Consider the following 17,751-nt stretch of genomic DNA (forward strand, 5'->3'; position numbering starts at 1 on the left):
TATCTTCAGTAACTCTCACTTGGTATGACTGTGAAACAGGTGTTGAACTGCATGCTGCGCGATATTAAAAGTTGAATGGAGCAGAAACAATGTTAAAGGACCATCCTGCTGTTTTTGAACAGGTTAAGGAGTTGAGTCGTTCAGGACTGTGGTTGATGATGTTTTACAGGAAGAGATGACAACAGACTTTAGACTGAAGTTACTTCAACGTACAATGCACTCAGAAAGTATTCGGACCACTTCACATAATGGCAAACTGATATCAGAACTTTATAAAATTTGCTAGTTTATTAAAAAAAGTGAAATATCATGTTGACATAAGTTTTCAGACTGTGTCTTTCAGAGTACACTTTGTACTGAACAGCTGATCTCAGGTGTTTTCTCTGGTAATGACATCATCAGTCCTGTCAGCAGGTGTGACTTCCTGTCTTCACTCTGCAGGTCGTCATGTGTTTTACACTCTGCTGATCAAACTGATCAGATCAATAATCCTGGTTGTGTTTCTCTGCAGTGTAAACGTGTGGAACAGGATCTGATTGAGGAGAGAGAGCAGAGGGCGACCAAGGTAAACACACACACACACTCTCTCTCTCTTGCATATTAACTGGTGTCTCTGTGTTGAATGGTGATGATGGGATGTCTTCTCCGTCGTCATGACAACCTGCCGTGGAGACGCTGCAGCGTTTGTTTGCCAACAACTTGTTATTCAAACAGGGTTGCTGTGTGTGTGTGAGTGTGTGAGGACGTGTACATCTTTCTGTTGTTTTGTGGATGAACCATATTTGTGGGGACATGTTGGCCGGGTTCTGTTTGGGGGTTCAGACCTGGTTTTAGGGTTCAGGTCAGAATCAGGTCTGGGTTTAGGCTGGAGCTAAGGAAGGCATCATGTCAGCGAGTGTCCTCACAACTATAGAAAGACGTGTGTGTGTTACAGTTAGCTGTTTTCATACCAACATTATCTCTGGTTCCTGAACCTTGGTTCTGTTCAGAGACCCAGTCCAGGTCTCCTCCAGTCCAGATCAGAACCAGTGTGATTGCTGATGTGTCATTAATGATCTCATTGACTTTATCTGAGGTTTGAATGAAGTTTGTCATGTTTTCTCATTAAAAGTCTGAATTTGAAAAGTAACTAACTGTCAGATGTACTTAGTGCAGTGAGGTAGTGGATTACAAGTAGAGAGTAACATGAAATTACACTTCCCTACTATACTGGTACTGGTAAATGTACTTAGTTACTTTTCACCAACACAAAGTCACGATCACGATAACTAACAGAGGATTTAGTTGTGGTGTCTGTTGGCAGTTCAGATAAAACACACAGCATCACTCAAAGGTACACACACATTACACAAAGATACCTACACATTACACACACATCACATCATACATACAATATATCAGATAAACACAACATGTCAGTGCAGGTTTCATGTGAAGGGTTCACTTCACTACAAGACCAGACTTTAAGACCAGAAAAATACCTGATATCTGTTCCCAGTGTTCCCAGGGTTAGTGTTCCCAGTGTCCCCAGAGTTAGTGTTCTCAGTGTTCCCAGTGTTCCCAGGGTTAGTGTTCTCAGTGTTCCAGTGTTAGTGTTCTCAGTGTTCCTAGTGTTAGTGTTCTCAGTGTTCCCAGTCTTCTCAGTGTTCTCAGAGTTAGTGTTCTCAGTGTTCCCAGTCTTCTCAGTGTTAGTGTTCTCAGTATTCCTAGTGTTCTCGATGTTAAAAGAGTTAGTGTTCTCAGTGTTCCCAGTGTTAGTGTTCTCAGTGTTCCAGAGTTAGTGTTCTCTGTGTTCTCTGTGTTCCCAGCGTTAGTGTTCTCAGTGTTCCAGAGTTAGTGTTCTCAGTTTTCTCAGTGTTCTCAGTGTTCTTAGTGTTCCCAGAGTTAGTGTTCTCAGTTTTCTCAGTGTTCCCAGTGTTCTTAGTGTTCCCAGTGTTAGTGTTCTCAGTGTTCCCAGTGTTCCCAGAGTTAGTGTTCAGTGTTCTCAGAGTTAGTGTTCCCAGCGTTCCCAGAGTTAGTGTTCCCATTCTTAGTGTTCCCAGTCCCCATGAATTTATTCAGTTATTTATTGATTAAAATATTTCAATGTTTCTGTGATTGATCAGTGTTAAACTGTGAGTGATGAGTTTCAGTCAGATATCAGATCCTCACTAGAAGCAGTTAGAAGCAATGGAATTAGTAGAATCAGTAGAATCAGTTCTGTGTCCTCTCCTCTCTCTGTCTTCCTGCAGCTCTGCTGTGTCTGTTGTCTTCTGTGAAACATATTAGATTTGTTATTAATGTAGCACTCAGCCTGTTAATTAGTCTGGGGACTCCGGGGGATTAAGGCCTGGAGAGGTTTTTAATTTCACTCAGAAACGCCAACAGCTGCCATTCAATTAACAGATACACAAGCAGAGAGCCGCCACAACCCCCGAAGCCCAAACCAGACACCAGTCCTTCAGACCAGAACCTTAAACCAGACCTTTAGACCGGAACCTTAAACCAGAACCTTAAACCAGACCTTTAGGCCAGAACTTTAAACCAGACCTTCAGACCAGAACCTTAAACCAGACCTTTAGACCAGGACCTTAGTCTTTTTTCCACTTTCTTCAGACAGTGGAGTGTTTGGAGCTCATTAACGGGTGACTGAAGTAACGTCACAGACGAGTTAAAGATGTTCCAGTTGAGAAGTCAGAAAAACATGGACGCTCACAGAGCCTTTATAGTTCCCTTTCAAGAACACCTGAGCCGTTGAAGTTAGAGTTTAACATAAAAACTTCAGAATGTTGTTAAAAAGACATTCACATTTCAAACCTGGAACATTAAACCATGAAGGTGAACTGATTCAAACGTATCTCAGACTAGCCGTTGTTAGCAACACTTGATAACAACGCGCTACAAACAGCGTAGCAACATGTCCACAAATAAACCTGAACAGTTCTCTGTGTCTGACTGACTTCATGTGAAACTAATGAGACTGAGCTGCTATAAAGAGGAACATTAGCAGAGTGTTCACTACTGTTGATGTGAGGAGCAGCCATCTTGGATTCTGATGTCGGGGTTGGTGGGGCTGCTCTCAGGAGGCGTTCAGGTTCAAACTTCAGACTGGGAACTCAGGAAAATGGAATGTACCAACTGAGAGGTCGTTACAATAAAGTGTCGGTGCTCGGCAGCCATCTTGAAAAGGCCCTCAGTCAGTTAGTTCAGGCTCAGTCTGCCTGCAGCCACTTGTCTCTTCAAACTGTCATGACCCTCAGCTGTGCGTCAGTGCATCAACATGATTGGCTGAGGGGCGGGAACTGTGTCATATGGCCGCCATCTTTGGTGTTATGGACTGTTGAGGATTCTGCGGCATCTGATTGGTCAAAATGTTTTTTTCAGAAAAGTTAAAACAGTCAGAGTCAAATGATCAAATACACCAGCTTCAATCGTCACTGACTGGGGGGCAGAATTTGGGGGCTAATTTGTTTTGAACTGCCCCTTTAACTTCTCATGTTAAAGGTCAGAGTAGGCTCCTTTCATTTCCTCCTCCTCACCCCTGCCCCTTATTTCCTCCTCACCCCTCTGCCACTCTCACGTCCACACCCTGATGGACACCCCCCCCCCCCCAGCCTGTTCCTCTCAAAATAAATAAATTTACCCTTCCATTCCTCCTCATCCAGTGTCTCCCCACCTCCACATCCTGAAGGACCCCCTCCCTCCTCCCCCTTCTCCCCTTCCATTGACCTTAACTCCTCATGTTAAAGGTCCAGGTGGGTTGGTGTTATTACCCCCCCCCCCAATTCGTTGACCTTAACTCCTCATGTTAAAGGTCACCTCGGTGTCGCTCCTGCTTCCTCATCATCTCATTTGGAAATTATTCTGATTAATAAGTCGGTGGCTCTTTTGAAGCGTCTCCTCTGGCCCGGCTGGAGAAGACACATATTGACTCTGTGGGTTTGGTTTCTCTTTTGATGTCTCACTTTAAACTCACAGACCTTGAGGGCTTTAATTAGCATAGAGGAGGAGGAGGAGGAGGCCAGGATCCAGATCACAATCAGGTCTGTAATCCCTGCTGTAACCTCCTCACAGTTTGACCAAAGACACAGATAGATCCACCGTCCTGTAACTATCGACCCACAGGTTCAAACCCTGCAGCAGCTCTTTGTGTTTATAATGAATGTTTTCCTCCATCTACCTCAGTATGAACACCATGACCTCCACCTGTCCTCACCTGTCCTCACCAGTCTTCTCCTGTGCTCTCCTGTCTTCTCCTGTCATCTCTTGTCCTCATCTGTCCTCTCCTGTCCTCACCTGTCCTCATCTGTCTTCTCCTGTCCTCTCCTGTCTTCTCCTGTCATCTCTTGTCCTCTCCTGTCCTCACCTGTCCTCACCAGTCTTCACCAGTCTTCACCAGTCCTCACCTGTCCTCACTAGTCTTCTCCTGTCCTCTCTTGTCCTCACCTGTCCTCTCCTGTACTCTTCTGTCTTCTCCTGTCTTCTCCTGTCATCTCTTGTCCTCATCTGTCCTCTCCTGTCTTCACCTGTCCTCATCTGTCTTCTCCTGTCCTCACCAGTCTTCACCAGTCCTCACCTGTCCTCACTAGTCTTCTCCTGTCCTGTCTTCTCTCTCTCCCACCACTGAGCTGTTTTATTCCCAGAATGCACCTGTAGTTCCTGTCTCTGATCTGATGTAATGAGCTGCTGCCTCAGTAAATCAGGAGTTAAACACACGCTGATAAAACTCAGACCCTCATTATGAAGAGTGTTGACACTCGTGTTGGTTAATGAGTTAATTAGTCCTTTATTTAAACAGAGTCTCTCTGAGATCAACGTCTTGATCTGTTCACATCAATGGCAACAACACAAACACACAGACACCGAGTTCAGCTCAGACACACACTTTAATGTTTGAAACCTTCACACTGAATCAGGGACCTTAATTTTAGTTGATGGCTGATAGGGTTCGTAGCCAGTGAGATCGCAGCGTCACACACTGACGACACACAGCTTGTTCAGGTTAAACTGATTGAAACTGTTGTTGTGTTGCTGTGCAGCTGTTTTCAGTCAGGAGGTAAACTGACCCACCTGTGTTTCTCCGTCACCACCAGGAGGAGCTGCTGAGGCTTCAGAGAGAGAGAGACAGGGCTCTGGACGACAGGCGGCGGCTGGAGGCGGAGCTACAGGCGCTACGAGCCAATCACAGGTCAGACTGCTGAAGAGCAGGGGGTTGTAATGAAACTAAAATTTCACACACAACACCGATACCAAGAAAAATACTCAACACCATTTTCGATACCACAGGGACAAAAATGACAAAAACGAATAGTCGAGAAGAAGTGTTGATAAAGACTAAAGAAAGATAAAGAAAAATACAGTAACAGAACTGTAAAGTATATGTATATGGCAAAAAAAAGACAGCAATATTTTTAGGCTGTCTGAGGTAGTGCAAAAAAAAAAATGTAAATACGAAGCAGCAACAATGACAAGAATACTTTCAAGTTGTCTGAGAGGTGAAGTTGTCCATACAGATGTACTCAGCTACAGCCCTGTTTAGTTTCTGTGCTTCTGGGGACCGTGTTTTAGTTGCTGATCAAATAGAGTTGGTAGAGTCATATGACAGGTTAATGGTATTTTGTACTGTGCTCACACACACACCTGTATGTACCTGTAAACAATCCAACAGTAAGTGGACTTCAGATAAGAGGCCGTCTCTCCAGTGAGTTGTGTTTCTACAGGTCATGTGACTGGTTTGTGTGAGAATCAGTAACTAGTAAAGCAGCAGCCACCGACTCTTTCCATCTAAAGATTCCTTATGATGTGAAATATAAACTCAGATCTTCTGTCTAAAATACAAGACAGAAAAAAGTGTTCTAGATAACAGCACCCTTCTTTATATGTAACATTATATTTGTGCTGCCGAGCATTTGACCACAAATATGACTACTATACTATAATACTGAATGAGTTGAATATGTTCAGACTTAAAAGACAGATGGACGGACAGAGCAGGTTGGATGCTCAGCCAAGCTTTATACCGAAGACACAGAACAGTAAGGGAACAAAGACATTTTACATAATTTTAGTTTGTAGAAATAAGCATAATTTTGCCAATTTCTCAGAACTTTTTCTTCGATGTTTAAGGATGTTGTAGGGATTGCGTTGATTTGTACACGTTGTTCCACATGGGGACAGGAGGGCATTTCGGTCAATGCTGTTCATGAGGGTGTTTGGATCCTGGTTCAGTGGGATGTTTACAGCCAAACTGAACTGTCCATGTGTGCCATACCTGACAAAGATAAAAATAAAAATACCCAACTGTTATCGCCCCTTCAGATAATTTGACACAGAATACAAAGTAAACAAAAAGTATACACCCAGTGTCAGACTAAGGTAAACAGATAAATATCTCCTGCCACATTAAACCAAAAGTCAGTTTGACAGATTAGAGGGAAGTGAGAGAATAATGTTTTCATGCCATTTCTGTTAACCATATTAACCATATATATAAGCCATATTCTACAAGAAATTTAATGGTTTACGAGAAAATATGTGTCAAAATCTGAGGATCATTTGGCAGAAAGATCTAGGGTGTGATTTGAGTGAGGAGGACTGGTCAAACATTTTATCAAATACAGGGAAACACATGAGAGAGGCGAAGGGGAAATTTATTCAGTACAAGATAACTCATAGATTTAATTTCACCCCTTCAAAATTACATAGAATAGCCTTAACAGGAAATAATTTATGTTGGAAATATCAGAGTGAAACAGAGACATTTTTGCATGTGATTTGGGGATGTAAACTAGTGTACCTGTTCTGGGAGAAAGTACTGGAACATGTGAGTAAATGGTTGGGTGTCGGGGTACCTGTATCACCAAGACTGTGCTTGCTCGGAGACCAAACAGAAATGCCAAATATATCTAAATATGAACGAGGGGTTTTAAAAGTTGGGATGGTCACAGCTGCTCGAACAATACTTAGAGTATGGAAGAGTACAGTCGACCCAGATGTTAAAAAATGGATGGAAATGTTGTCAGAAATGGCATCATATAAATGCATGTGGGCTAGAATTAACAACGAAGAGGAACATTTTAGGAGGGCCTGGGAACGTATTTTCTTGTAGGCAGGGCATATGGAAAAACTGTAGATATGGTACTGATGAATATATTTGGTGGTTTCAAAAGTGAAAAAAGGAAATGTCGATTTACAAGAGGCCTTTGTTTATATGGTTGTATGCTGGATATACTGTCTGTTATTGGTGTCAATGTTTGTGTTAGAGTTTGATTGTATGTTTATGTGTGTATGAATAAATAAAAACTTTAATACTAATAAACTGCTTATTTTCAGGTATTTACCTGTTCAGGTGGTTTCTGTCTGTAGTTGGTTGAAGTTTAGGAGGTGTCTGTGTTTGCAGTAATTCAGGAGGTTTTTACAAAAAAGAAGGAGGAACTTTAAAAAGAGGTAGAAACAAAAGAGAAGAAAAACAAAGATATTATCACTGCAACAATGACACATCTTAAACCTCTCAGTCCACTAATAAACCTCTCCATGTTTGGTCAGATTCAATAACATGTTGATAAAAACATGATAATTATATTTAATACTTCAGTATTCTGCACAGATGGAGAGTGTACAGTGTATAAAGCTGTTTAAGGAACCAGTTTAAAAACTACACTCTGAACACAAGATGATAAATTCAGCTGTAGGTGACTAGTTGAAGAGGTGTATTAACTTGTTGTAAAGGTGAGGGGACTAGTTTTTTTTGGGGGGGGACTAGTTACATAGTTCTTTGTTTTCTTTCTTTGAATAATGAACTGACTGTATAATTATATTTTCCTGTTAACAGAAAAGTACACAATGTACAGAGGTCGGTGAATGCACCATCACTCCCTCATACTAAGCTGTTTACTTCATGATCCTAAGGTTTCAGTTCATCCAGAAGACAAATCTGTTTTTTCTAGTGCTTTGTTGAGTAGAATCTCTCTGGTTTGGTTTGGTTCTGGTTTTGGTTTCAGATTGTGCTGCAGTTACAGTGTGACTGTTGACAGCAGCTGATACATACATTTCTACTAGCTATTAGTTCACTGCTTTAATTTCACTGAGACATCACTGTAAAGTTCACCAACACCAGGATAAATGATCAGAGCTGCAGGGTTCATTAATGAAGCAGTTTAACAACAACATGTACAGAGTGTTTGTTAAAGGCTGAGCGCCTGCAGTAGACCCCGAGTAGAAGAATAGATTCCAGTAACATCACGAGTGAGTCGTGCTGTGTAAACTGTGAGTCTCCATTCATCGTCAGGATTGATGCTGAACGCCCACAGAGCTGCTGGGGGGTGGGGTGGGGCGGTGTTAAAAAATAAAATCTCATTTCTCTTTTATTTCTCTTCACATCAGAGATTTGTTAGATTTGACTCTATAATCCTTTAACTGTTGTTATTTATTATCCACAGACACCAGTTCTGTCTCTCTTTTTTACAGTTTCTGCAGATGGTCTGTAAACTCATCATGATTCCAAACAGTATCCAGATCATTTCTGTTGATTCAGATCATCTGTAGATCTAAAGCCAGACTGGACTCTGGTCCACAGCTCCTCCTCCTCCTCCTACTCAGTTCCTCAGATCTCAGCTGACCCTCATCAGGTTGACAGCTGAGGATCAGACGCTCTGTCATGTCAAACATCAGTTTCTGACTGAAATCTCATTGATCCAGGTCAGGAACATATTGACCCTGCCCTGACCTCTGACCTCTGACCTGCTATCTGTTGGTTCAGGAGCTCAGTGGACCACAATAGTCCACATACAGGGTCTGGGTTTGACATATGGAGAGTCTCTGAGAACAGATCTGGCACATGTTCTGGTTCTGATGAAAGTTTTCTGAAGCTTTGTTTGGTTTTAGTTCAGATTCTTCTTCTTCATACAGCTGGTTTAAAACTGTTTCTGTTTTGCTGTTCATCAGGACACAGTGCTCATGGGAAATGTAGGAGACTGAGACTGAGGCTTCAGACCACAGAGATACAGATGATGAAGCTATAACCCCCAATGGTTTCCATGGAGACCTGTTGTACTGTTGTTGTTGGAGTCATTGATTTAAAAATGAGACAATAAACAGTGAGAATCCTCTGAAAACTTCAAATGTTTCACATGAAGAAGAAATGAAATCTGAACCTTCAGACTCCAGTCTGCCTCCATCCTCTGCTGTCTGTCTCTGTGTTTACCTTCAATTAACCTGGACCAGTACCTATCAATATCACAGCTGATTGATTATCTATCGGTCTGTCAGCAGTGGGTCGTTTCTGTTCAGACAAGCCTCTCACAGAGAAACTGACCTGAGTCTCAGACCATCAAACACCTCATGGATTCAAACCTCTTGACATATTTAATATAGTTTAGATCAAGATAAATCATCCATGAACTCATCATCAGTCCTGTCCTAGTTTGATTCTGATTCCTTCAGGTTTTCAAACAAATAAAACCTTCAGCTTCATTTAGCTGAACAGATGTGATGAAGCAGTTTTAACCTTTTAATGACTCGGACAGTGAAGATGCAGTGATGACTCTGTGATGTGGCTGATGACAGTGTTGATGCTCTGATGATGTTTGACTGTTGCAGAAGGTGCGTTGGGTTTGTGTCGCAGAGGGTGCATTGGATTTGTGTTTGTGTTGTAGAGGGTGCATTAGGTTTGCGTTGCAGAGGGTGCGTTGGGTTTTGCATCGCAGAGGGTGCGTTGGATTTGTGTTTGTGTTGTAGAGGGTGCATTAGGTTTGCGTTGCAGAGGGTGCGTTGGGTTTTGTGTTGCAGAGGGTGCGTTGGGTTTGTGTTTGTGTTGTAGAGGTGTGTTGGGTTTTTGTTGTAGAGGTGTGCTGGGTTTTCATCACAGATGGTGCGTTGGGTTTGCGTTGCAGAGGGTGGAGTCTGTCTTCTGTGAGTTAAACAGCTCAGCTTCAGTCAGACTGACTGGTAACAGACATCCTCTGTTCTCCCTCCTCCCACAGCTCTCAGGACCTTCTCACCTCCACCCCCTCGTTGTCTGGGGACAGTGTCTCTCTGGTGAGCTCGTTGGAGGCCCCACCCCTGCAGGCCCCGCCCCTCCAGGTCCAGCTGCAGCAGCTGTCGAAAGAGAAGCAGAGCGTGGAGGCGGAGCTTCAACGCTGTCAGGAGGCAGAGCGAGAGGCGAGCGAGAGAGTGCGCAGGTCAGATTCTACCTCCACCTGTCAACATGTTTTCATCCAGTCGTCTGTTGTGATTTCACTCCATCAGTGTCCTGTGGTTTCTCTGGTGTAGAAATGTAAACACTGCAGCATGCAGTCGTGTCAGCAGTTTGTATTTGACTTTCTGTTTCAGCACGAATCAATTAAACATTTGTCCACGTCTCAAGTAAATTTTAATTTATATAACACCAATTCACAACAGACGTCATCCCGAAACTTTGTACATACAGAGCAGGTATAGACCATACTCTGTATAGACATTTGATCATTCCACAGAATCTGCTACTTTTCCTTGATTCCATCAAATAGTTTTGGGTTTTTTGGACAAAAGACATTTCATGACTTCACTGTGGGCTGCAGGAAATTGTAATAAACATTGGTCACCTGATGGTTTATAGAAGGCTTCCTTTATAATAAATTGTTGTAGATTAATCAATAAAGATAATCATTATAAGCAGCCCTAAAACAGTCTGAGGTAATGATTCATATTTTAGCTGTTGAGCTGAAAATAATCATAGAATGAAAATAAATAGTTTTTAGTGGAGAGAAAATGCTGAGGGTGATCACCTGCTCTGTGTGTGTGTGTGTGTGTGTGTGTGTGTGTGTGTGTGTGTGTGTGTGTGTGTGTGTACATACATTCAGTGACCTTTTCTAAATACCAACACACCTGTTGACATGTTGGTGATGACATCATGCTGGAGTTTTACCTGTTCAGGTTAAACCAGGTGAACTTCCAGCTCTGAGGAACAAACTGCTTTTTATCTGGTCAGAAATATTTGTTTTGTTATGAGAGTAAATGCTTGGCTGCTGCAGGAACTTTACACACAGATAACTTTATAACATGAACCAGGATTATTCTCAAATACTTCAAACTATAAAATTCAGACAGAAAAGCACAAAAGACAAACAATCTACAAACACTGTTCAGATGAGCACTTTATTCCCAACGCTCACTTTTATGAACAGTCCCTGAAGTCCACATTGAACTGAGTGAAGGAGTTTTTCTGCAGCAGATCCTCCTGTAGTTCCTCAGCGCTCTCTCCTCTGTGTGATTATTGTACAGCTTGTTTTTTAGCTCAGGTGTGTAGTCAGGAGGTCACATGACAGAAGACAACCAAATCAACTTCCTGTGAACAGAGAGAAATCCAGGATGACACTTTAAAATATTTTTATACATTATATTCAGAATTATTCAGAATAGGAGAAAAAACAAATCAGTCTTTGTTCAGGGTCTTGTTCTATGGTATATTTCCTGTTGTCTGGTTAAATTCCACAAAATGTTTCCGTAGTCTCAGAGCATGGCCCTGTGTGGTGAATTATACCTGAATAGGTAGGTTTGACTCTCCTGTAGCTGCATCACTGCACTCTGACCCTGTGATATCACTCTGCCTCTGAAAACCTTCTGAAATACGTATGTTTAGTTGTTTGTTGAGTCATGGACTCTTTAGACACCAAAGCTACAGGTGCAGCAGTAAAACACTAATGAATCCACCCAGAGGGCGTCTGCAGAAACGAGGTGCAGCATTTAAATCATCACAAAATACTTTTTTTCCACACAAAATTCAGTTTTTTCTTGTAATGCTTGTTTTCTTCCTGTGACTTACTAGGAAATTTGAACTCTTCAGAGCTTTAAACAGTTTCAGATGAAAATCACTTTGTTTGAAGTGGTCACAAACTGTTTTATGGCTAACAAACCAAACAGGTTGGAAACCAGTGAAAAGTTAGCATGGATGGTGTTTCCTGTCGTCAGAAACATGTTGCTGTATCTAAGAACAGGCATCAGAGACTCTGGGATGTGTTCAAAGACTGTGTAAGCGTGTGGGACTTAAGAGATTTGGTTGTGATGATTCATATTCAGTGGACATTGGTGTGAGTGTCTCTGCCGGCGAGTTGATCAGGAAGAATTAATCCTTCAGATTTCGACTCATGCAGAATGACGGTCTGATGCTGAATAACGTGACTTCTTCTTCTGCTGCTTCTCATTTCATCAGCCTGAAGATGAAGGGATGAGATTCATGATGAAAACAGCTTAAGTCGTCCGTCTGCGTCCCACGTCGTCCTCTGGGCTCAAACCCGCGGCTTTCTGCTCTAATTTGGCTGCCAGCGGGGGGGCGGCCGGCTCTGAAGAGCCTCCCAAGTTTCTGAATAGTGGAGAGAGGAATATTTGCTCTCTGGAGGGGAGGGGGTGATAGAAATCTGCTGGTTATTAGAGACGGGAAGTTTAATTTGGTTTGGAGAGAAAGAGAGAGGGGGAGAGAGAGAGAGCCTCACTGAGTATTAGAAAGTCATCCAGGGTCAATTTTCCAACTCCTCCCTTGTTCATTTCAGCTTCATCTCAGTTTCCTGCTTTTTCTTTTTCTTTCTCTGCACCCAGGCTGTCAAATATTCTCTGTTAAACAGAGAACTTCACAGATTTCCATCCAGATTATAATCAAATGTCTATGTAGAAATGTTTGGTTGCTGTAGGAAAACAACTGATAAAAACATGACACTGCCGATAAGAACTAAGTCCCTGAACAAGAAAACTGAGAGACATAGGCAGACAGAAATGTGGTTTAAACATTATCACTGCAGGTAGAAACTTAGTGTAGTCACACCAATGTGTTAGAAGGAGTATCATCATTAGTAGAAATGCTCTGCTGGTAGGAACATGGGTAGTGTATATAGACACATCACTGCAGATAGAAAGGGAAGTCACTGCAGAAACCCAGACAAGTCTCGCTGTAGGTAGAGATGTGGTTACTGTAAGTAGTCTCCTCCGTTGCTTCCTCCCTCCCCCCTCACACATTCCTGTCACTGCCCTGTTTTGTCCTGTTGGTCTGTCTGCAATGCTTTCTCACCCCTCCTCCCTCCTCTACTCACCCATTACTCTGTCAGACCCTGGCCTGTAACAGACTGATAGAGGTCCTGCAGGGTTGTTTGTTGAATTCTGTCTTTAATGTCAGACATTCCTTCTGTCCTCCGCCAGTTTGTTGGTTTCAGTCTGAAGTCATTTCTCCTCTTCCTCCTCTTCAGGTTGGAGCGTCTCGTCGAGGTTTTGAGGAAGAAAGTTGGGACAGGAAGCCTCAGAGCCGTCATCTGATCTTTTATATCTCTAAACTGATCACAGATCATTTTCTGTTTTCAGCCTGTTATCATCATACATTTTGTTACGTATCTGATTGTTATCATGAAGCCACATTAGAATATTTTTCTCCTTTTTCTTTCTTTTTTCTTTCTCTTTGTTTTGTGTCTTTAACTATTGTAAAAACCAAAAAAGAGATCTGGTTTCAGTCTAAAAGTTTCACGTTTTTGATTTGTAGTTCATTTCTGTCTTCAGGTTTAATTATGAAATATTCTGTAAATCAGCTGTTTCTTTGTTTTTATCTGTACTTTTATCATATTTTCTACTAGTGAAGTATGGACAGGTTTTTCTTTTTTTGGTTTTGACATGAAATAAAATGTTGACAATAATCAGTTTTCATGTCTGTAGTTGTATTAATAATCCAACCCTCAGATGGTTCATGTTGGTTTTCTGAGTGGAATTTGATGATGAAACTGAATCTGACCTTATTACTGTTTTTGTGCTGAAGGTATTGTTGGATTTTTTTCTGAGAATGATGCGGCTTTGTTACGGTAAGAAATTAAAGAATGAAAGAGTTAAATGTGTTTTAATCTCTGATTCTGCAGTTAACTAAATCTAACTCTGTTACAACATAATTAATGTTTTATTTATTAATGTTTTACTCTGTGTTACAGAAACATGAATATTATGAATCTTCTGTTTGAGTCCAGTTTATGTCTCGTTTCAGGGTCTCTGTGGTGAAGGATCCCTCCTCCTCCTCATCCTCCTCCGTGTCTCTAATTGAAGATCAGTCTGCCTTTTACTTCGTCTGTTGATTTAAGGTTCGTCTCTTAAACTCTCCTATTTTAAACAGAAACGCCGCTCAGATTAATTTCACAGGATCGCTGTGACAAATGTGAGGAAGCTGCTTTGACTTCATGTTCCCTAAAAACTTCAAATTAAAATTCAACTTTAACAACTTTGAATAACTCAGTCAAACTGTCAGTTTAAAGGAAACAGAGGAAGGTTCATTGGCCACTAAACACGTCTGTTCAGCTGCTTTCATTAAAAATATTCAACAAAAATAAAAAAGCTAGTAAAAGAGTTCACACCAAGACCACAGCTAAACATCAACACAGAGCATCAATGGAATCAGCCTGTCAGATTCACCTGAGGGCAAAAACAGCCTGGGCATCAAAATTAATGGTTAAAGGACCAATCAGTATTTTTTTTTTTTTTTTTTCAGATGTTAAAATCAAAAAGTTTTAAATGAAAACTGATTATTTAGAGTTTGTCAGGCGTGTTAAAATAAAGTTCATTGTTGTATAACTTTATGATGTTTTGGATTTGTTAACAAAATATTTATACATTTACTTAAACAAAATATAAATACACCATAGAAGAGAGTAGAGAAGAATAAGAAGATTCCCACCCTGAGGGTCATTGTGTAATTTATAATTAATTAATAATTTTTAAATAAAGTTTCCTAGGGAGAAAATAGGGGAAACACTGATCTGGCCGTTTCACAGCTGATCAGCTGGACAGTTTGTCTTCATACAAACAAATAAGTAAAAATTGATGAAGAATGAACTTCCACTAACAAATCATTAATTGACGCGTATTAATTTAGATTTAAAAGGAGCTGTTTACTGAGGGGTAATTCTGATTTCCTCTGTAATTAGAATCAAATCAGTACAGGAAACATTTGTTTATTTTTCTAACTTTTTTACCTTCAGGCCTCTAAACTTTATTCATACGAGAAAATTTGTAAAAACTTTGACAGAGGTGAAAATCACGTTTAAAGGTTCAAATTGATTTTTGAATGTAAAATAAAACACAACTGATAAAAACGAAACAATGCTTAGTTTGAAGAACAACATCGGAGTGGTTTTAATTAAAGATTAAATGTTTCTGTTGAATCCAGAACCATGTGACAGCAGTAACGTGTAGAGTATATACACATCAACCCCCACTCGCCTGCTGGACTGGTTACCATGGTTACAGCGGACCACTCGTGGTCGACTTGGGTGTCCTGGTTTTAATCCTGTAGCCGTTAATCTGCTTGTTCTGAAGAAAGACTCAGTTTGTTGGAGCTTCAACTTCTGACGCCACCTGGGTGTGTGTGTGTGTGTGTGGGGGGGGGGGGGGGGGGTATTGATCTCTTATTGAAGCAGAGTCTGATCTGCAGGTGAAACCTCTCAGTAGAGTCTCAGTAGAGTCTGAGCTCTGCCTCTCTGTGTGTAGTTGTTTTTACGTGTTTGACAGTGACAGACAGTGATGCTCTCTGATTGGCTGTCAGCTCTCTGATCCAACACACCTGTACAAACATTTTCAGGTAATCGTCTGTTTGTACGTGTGTAAACATATAAATAAAGTTTGAAGGTTTGACATTGCAGGTGTTACTGATCACATACATATATACATAACGTCCGTGTTTCAGGTGTGTTCCACTGGACCACTGATGTCCCTGTACTGGTCTCAGACTGGTCCTCAGGACCTGCTGGTCCACATTCATCAGTCCAGGACCATGATGCTCTCTGTCTGCAGAAGGAGAGGATTCACAGAACCATAGTTACATCCAGGTAACCTGTTTTGTAGACAGATGTTTGTGCCCACAGACACTGAACTAAAACCACCTCACACTCAGTGTGTGCCTGAGTTTGTACATCTGTCTCTGTGAGGACCATATATAGACCTTACACAGTGAGGACAGTCCTCACAAATCTAAACGACTGTTGGAGGGTTCAGACCTGTAAGGTTGTACGGTCCAGGTCCAGGTCCAGGTCCAGGTTCAGGTTCCGTATCTGACCATAAAAGACAAGAACAAACCAACCAATCACAGCTGTCCACAGTCTGCGTTACCTCCATAGGTACAGTTACATCTGTAGGGACGCACAGGTCAGAATACAGCAGTGTACATCTGTGTGTCCTTTCATTGTGTCTCTGTGTGTGTGATAGTTCTGTGTGTGTGTGTGTGTGTGTGTGTGTGTGTGTGTGTGTGTGTTCTTCTTCACTGCTCTGAACCAGTCTGACCACAACAACCATCAAATCTCTGCCCATTAACACCCCCCCCCCCCCCCACACACAGACACACAGACACACACACACACACAGACCCCCCGGACCACCAACCTCCCGGCTCAGCCATATTACCACCTCACAGAGCTCTAATAAACTTCCTCCCTGTCATTTTTAATGGAAAAGCAGCTGCTCTCTCTCTCTCTATGTCCTGGTGTCTCTCACCCTCTCTCTCCCTCCTTTGATCGCCCTCCTCCCTCTCTCCTTTTCTTCTCCTTCCTCTCCTCCTCTCTGATTCTGGAGGGGATTTCTTTGCTCTTTTCGTTGGCCGAGCACAATTGTGTTATTGGAGATAATTAATTCCAATCCCCATCAAAAGGCATTAGTGGCCCCGGGGCCCCTGTTCGTGTCTTTCTAGTGGGGGGAATGAAAGGCGAGGGGAAGAAAGGGGCCGAGGACTGTCGCATTGTGGCCGACATTTTCCTCCATAAGGTGCGAGCAGAGAGAAAAGAGGCCGAGGGCTTTAGTGAAATGATGCCGGAGGCCGCGGGGCCGCCGCCACAGCCGCCGCGGGGCCCCATGGCCCCGGTCCGCCCCGCCGGGAACATATGGCTCGTATTACAGCAGCAGACTGGGTGGCAGAGGGAAAACTGCCAGTGATTAGACTGAGTTTATATCTCACATCCAGTTTTAATCAGTGAAATAAAAATCAGAGGTTTGACTGAAGGAAAAGAAACGAGCTGCACTTAATTCAGTTCTTTACTGTTTCATTGAAATAACAAAGATTTTATTCATTCAGCGTCTGTTTCAGTTTATGCTGAGTTTAATTTCATCATTGGGATTTGATCAATATTGGTTATTGATCAGGTTCATTTTCTAATATTTGATTTCACAAGAATTCAAACATTTAAATACAAATTAATAATCTTATTTAAATAAATAAATCTGTCCAAAGAAAATGTGACAGAAAAATATTAAAAGTTTTTTTCAGATATAAACAGAAAATCTGTTGAAAATGGTTCTGGTTCAGAGGAACAACATGTTTTTTAACTAAAACTCTGACAGTGAAAACCTTGTATCTCCACATTAAAGTATAAACTGCTACTGGATTTTCTTCAAACTCAAACATGTTGATTTTATTTAATTCACTTCTCAGACATTAATAATCTGTTCCATTAATAATCTGTTACATCAATAATCTGTTCCATTAATAATCTGTTACATCAATAATCTGTTCCATTAATAATCTGTTACAGTAATAATATGTTACATTAAATATCTGTTCCATTAATAATCAGGCCTCACTGACTCTTTCTTTCTGTAGATGATTGTTCTTTGAATCAAACATTAACATGTGAGACGCTGGAAGTTAAATGAAGTTAAATGTGACTCTCTGAGGACACCGACTCCGACTTCTGTTAAATGAACCGGTTTCAGTTTGAGCTCAGAGATATTTCTTTCTTTATCTTGTTCACTGGAGGTTTTTATCTCAAGATATTTAACTCATCCTGTTTG

The 17,751-nt window shown here is 41.5% G+C and overlaps 1 protein-coding gene across 1 annotated transcript in view; it reads left to right on the plus strand.

Annotated features, from left to right (window-relative positions):
• Positions 1–13,628, plus strand: part of mipol1 (mirror-image polydactyly 1) — a 40,154-nt gene extending 26,526 nt beyond the window's left edge. The window contains exons 13-16 of the mRNA XM_051067786.1: positions 512–565; positions 5,073–5,167; positions 9,960–10,157; positions 13,191–13,628. Of these exons, the coding sequence (XP_050923743.1) occupies positions 512–565; positions 5,073–5,167; positions 9,960–10,157; positions 13,191–13,257 (414 nt within the window). The 3' untranslated portion in view covers positions 13,258–13,628. The remainder of the gene's footprint in view (positions 1–511; positions 566–5,072; positions 5,168–9,959; positions 10,158–13,190) is intronic.
• Positions 13,629–17,751: the final 4,123 nt, after the last annotated feature.

This window comes from Lates calcarifer, unplaced genomic scaffold, assembly GCF_001640805.2.
Source record: "Lates calcarifer isolate ASB-BC8 unplaced genomic scaffold, TLL_Latcal_v3 _unitig_2006_quiver_642, whole genome shotgun sequence".
NCBI classification, from domain to species: domain Eukaryota; kingdom Metazoa; phylum Chordata; class Actinopteri; family Centropomidae; genus Lates; species Lates calcarifer.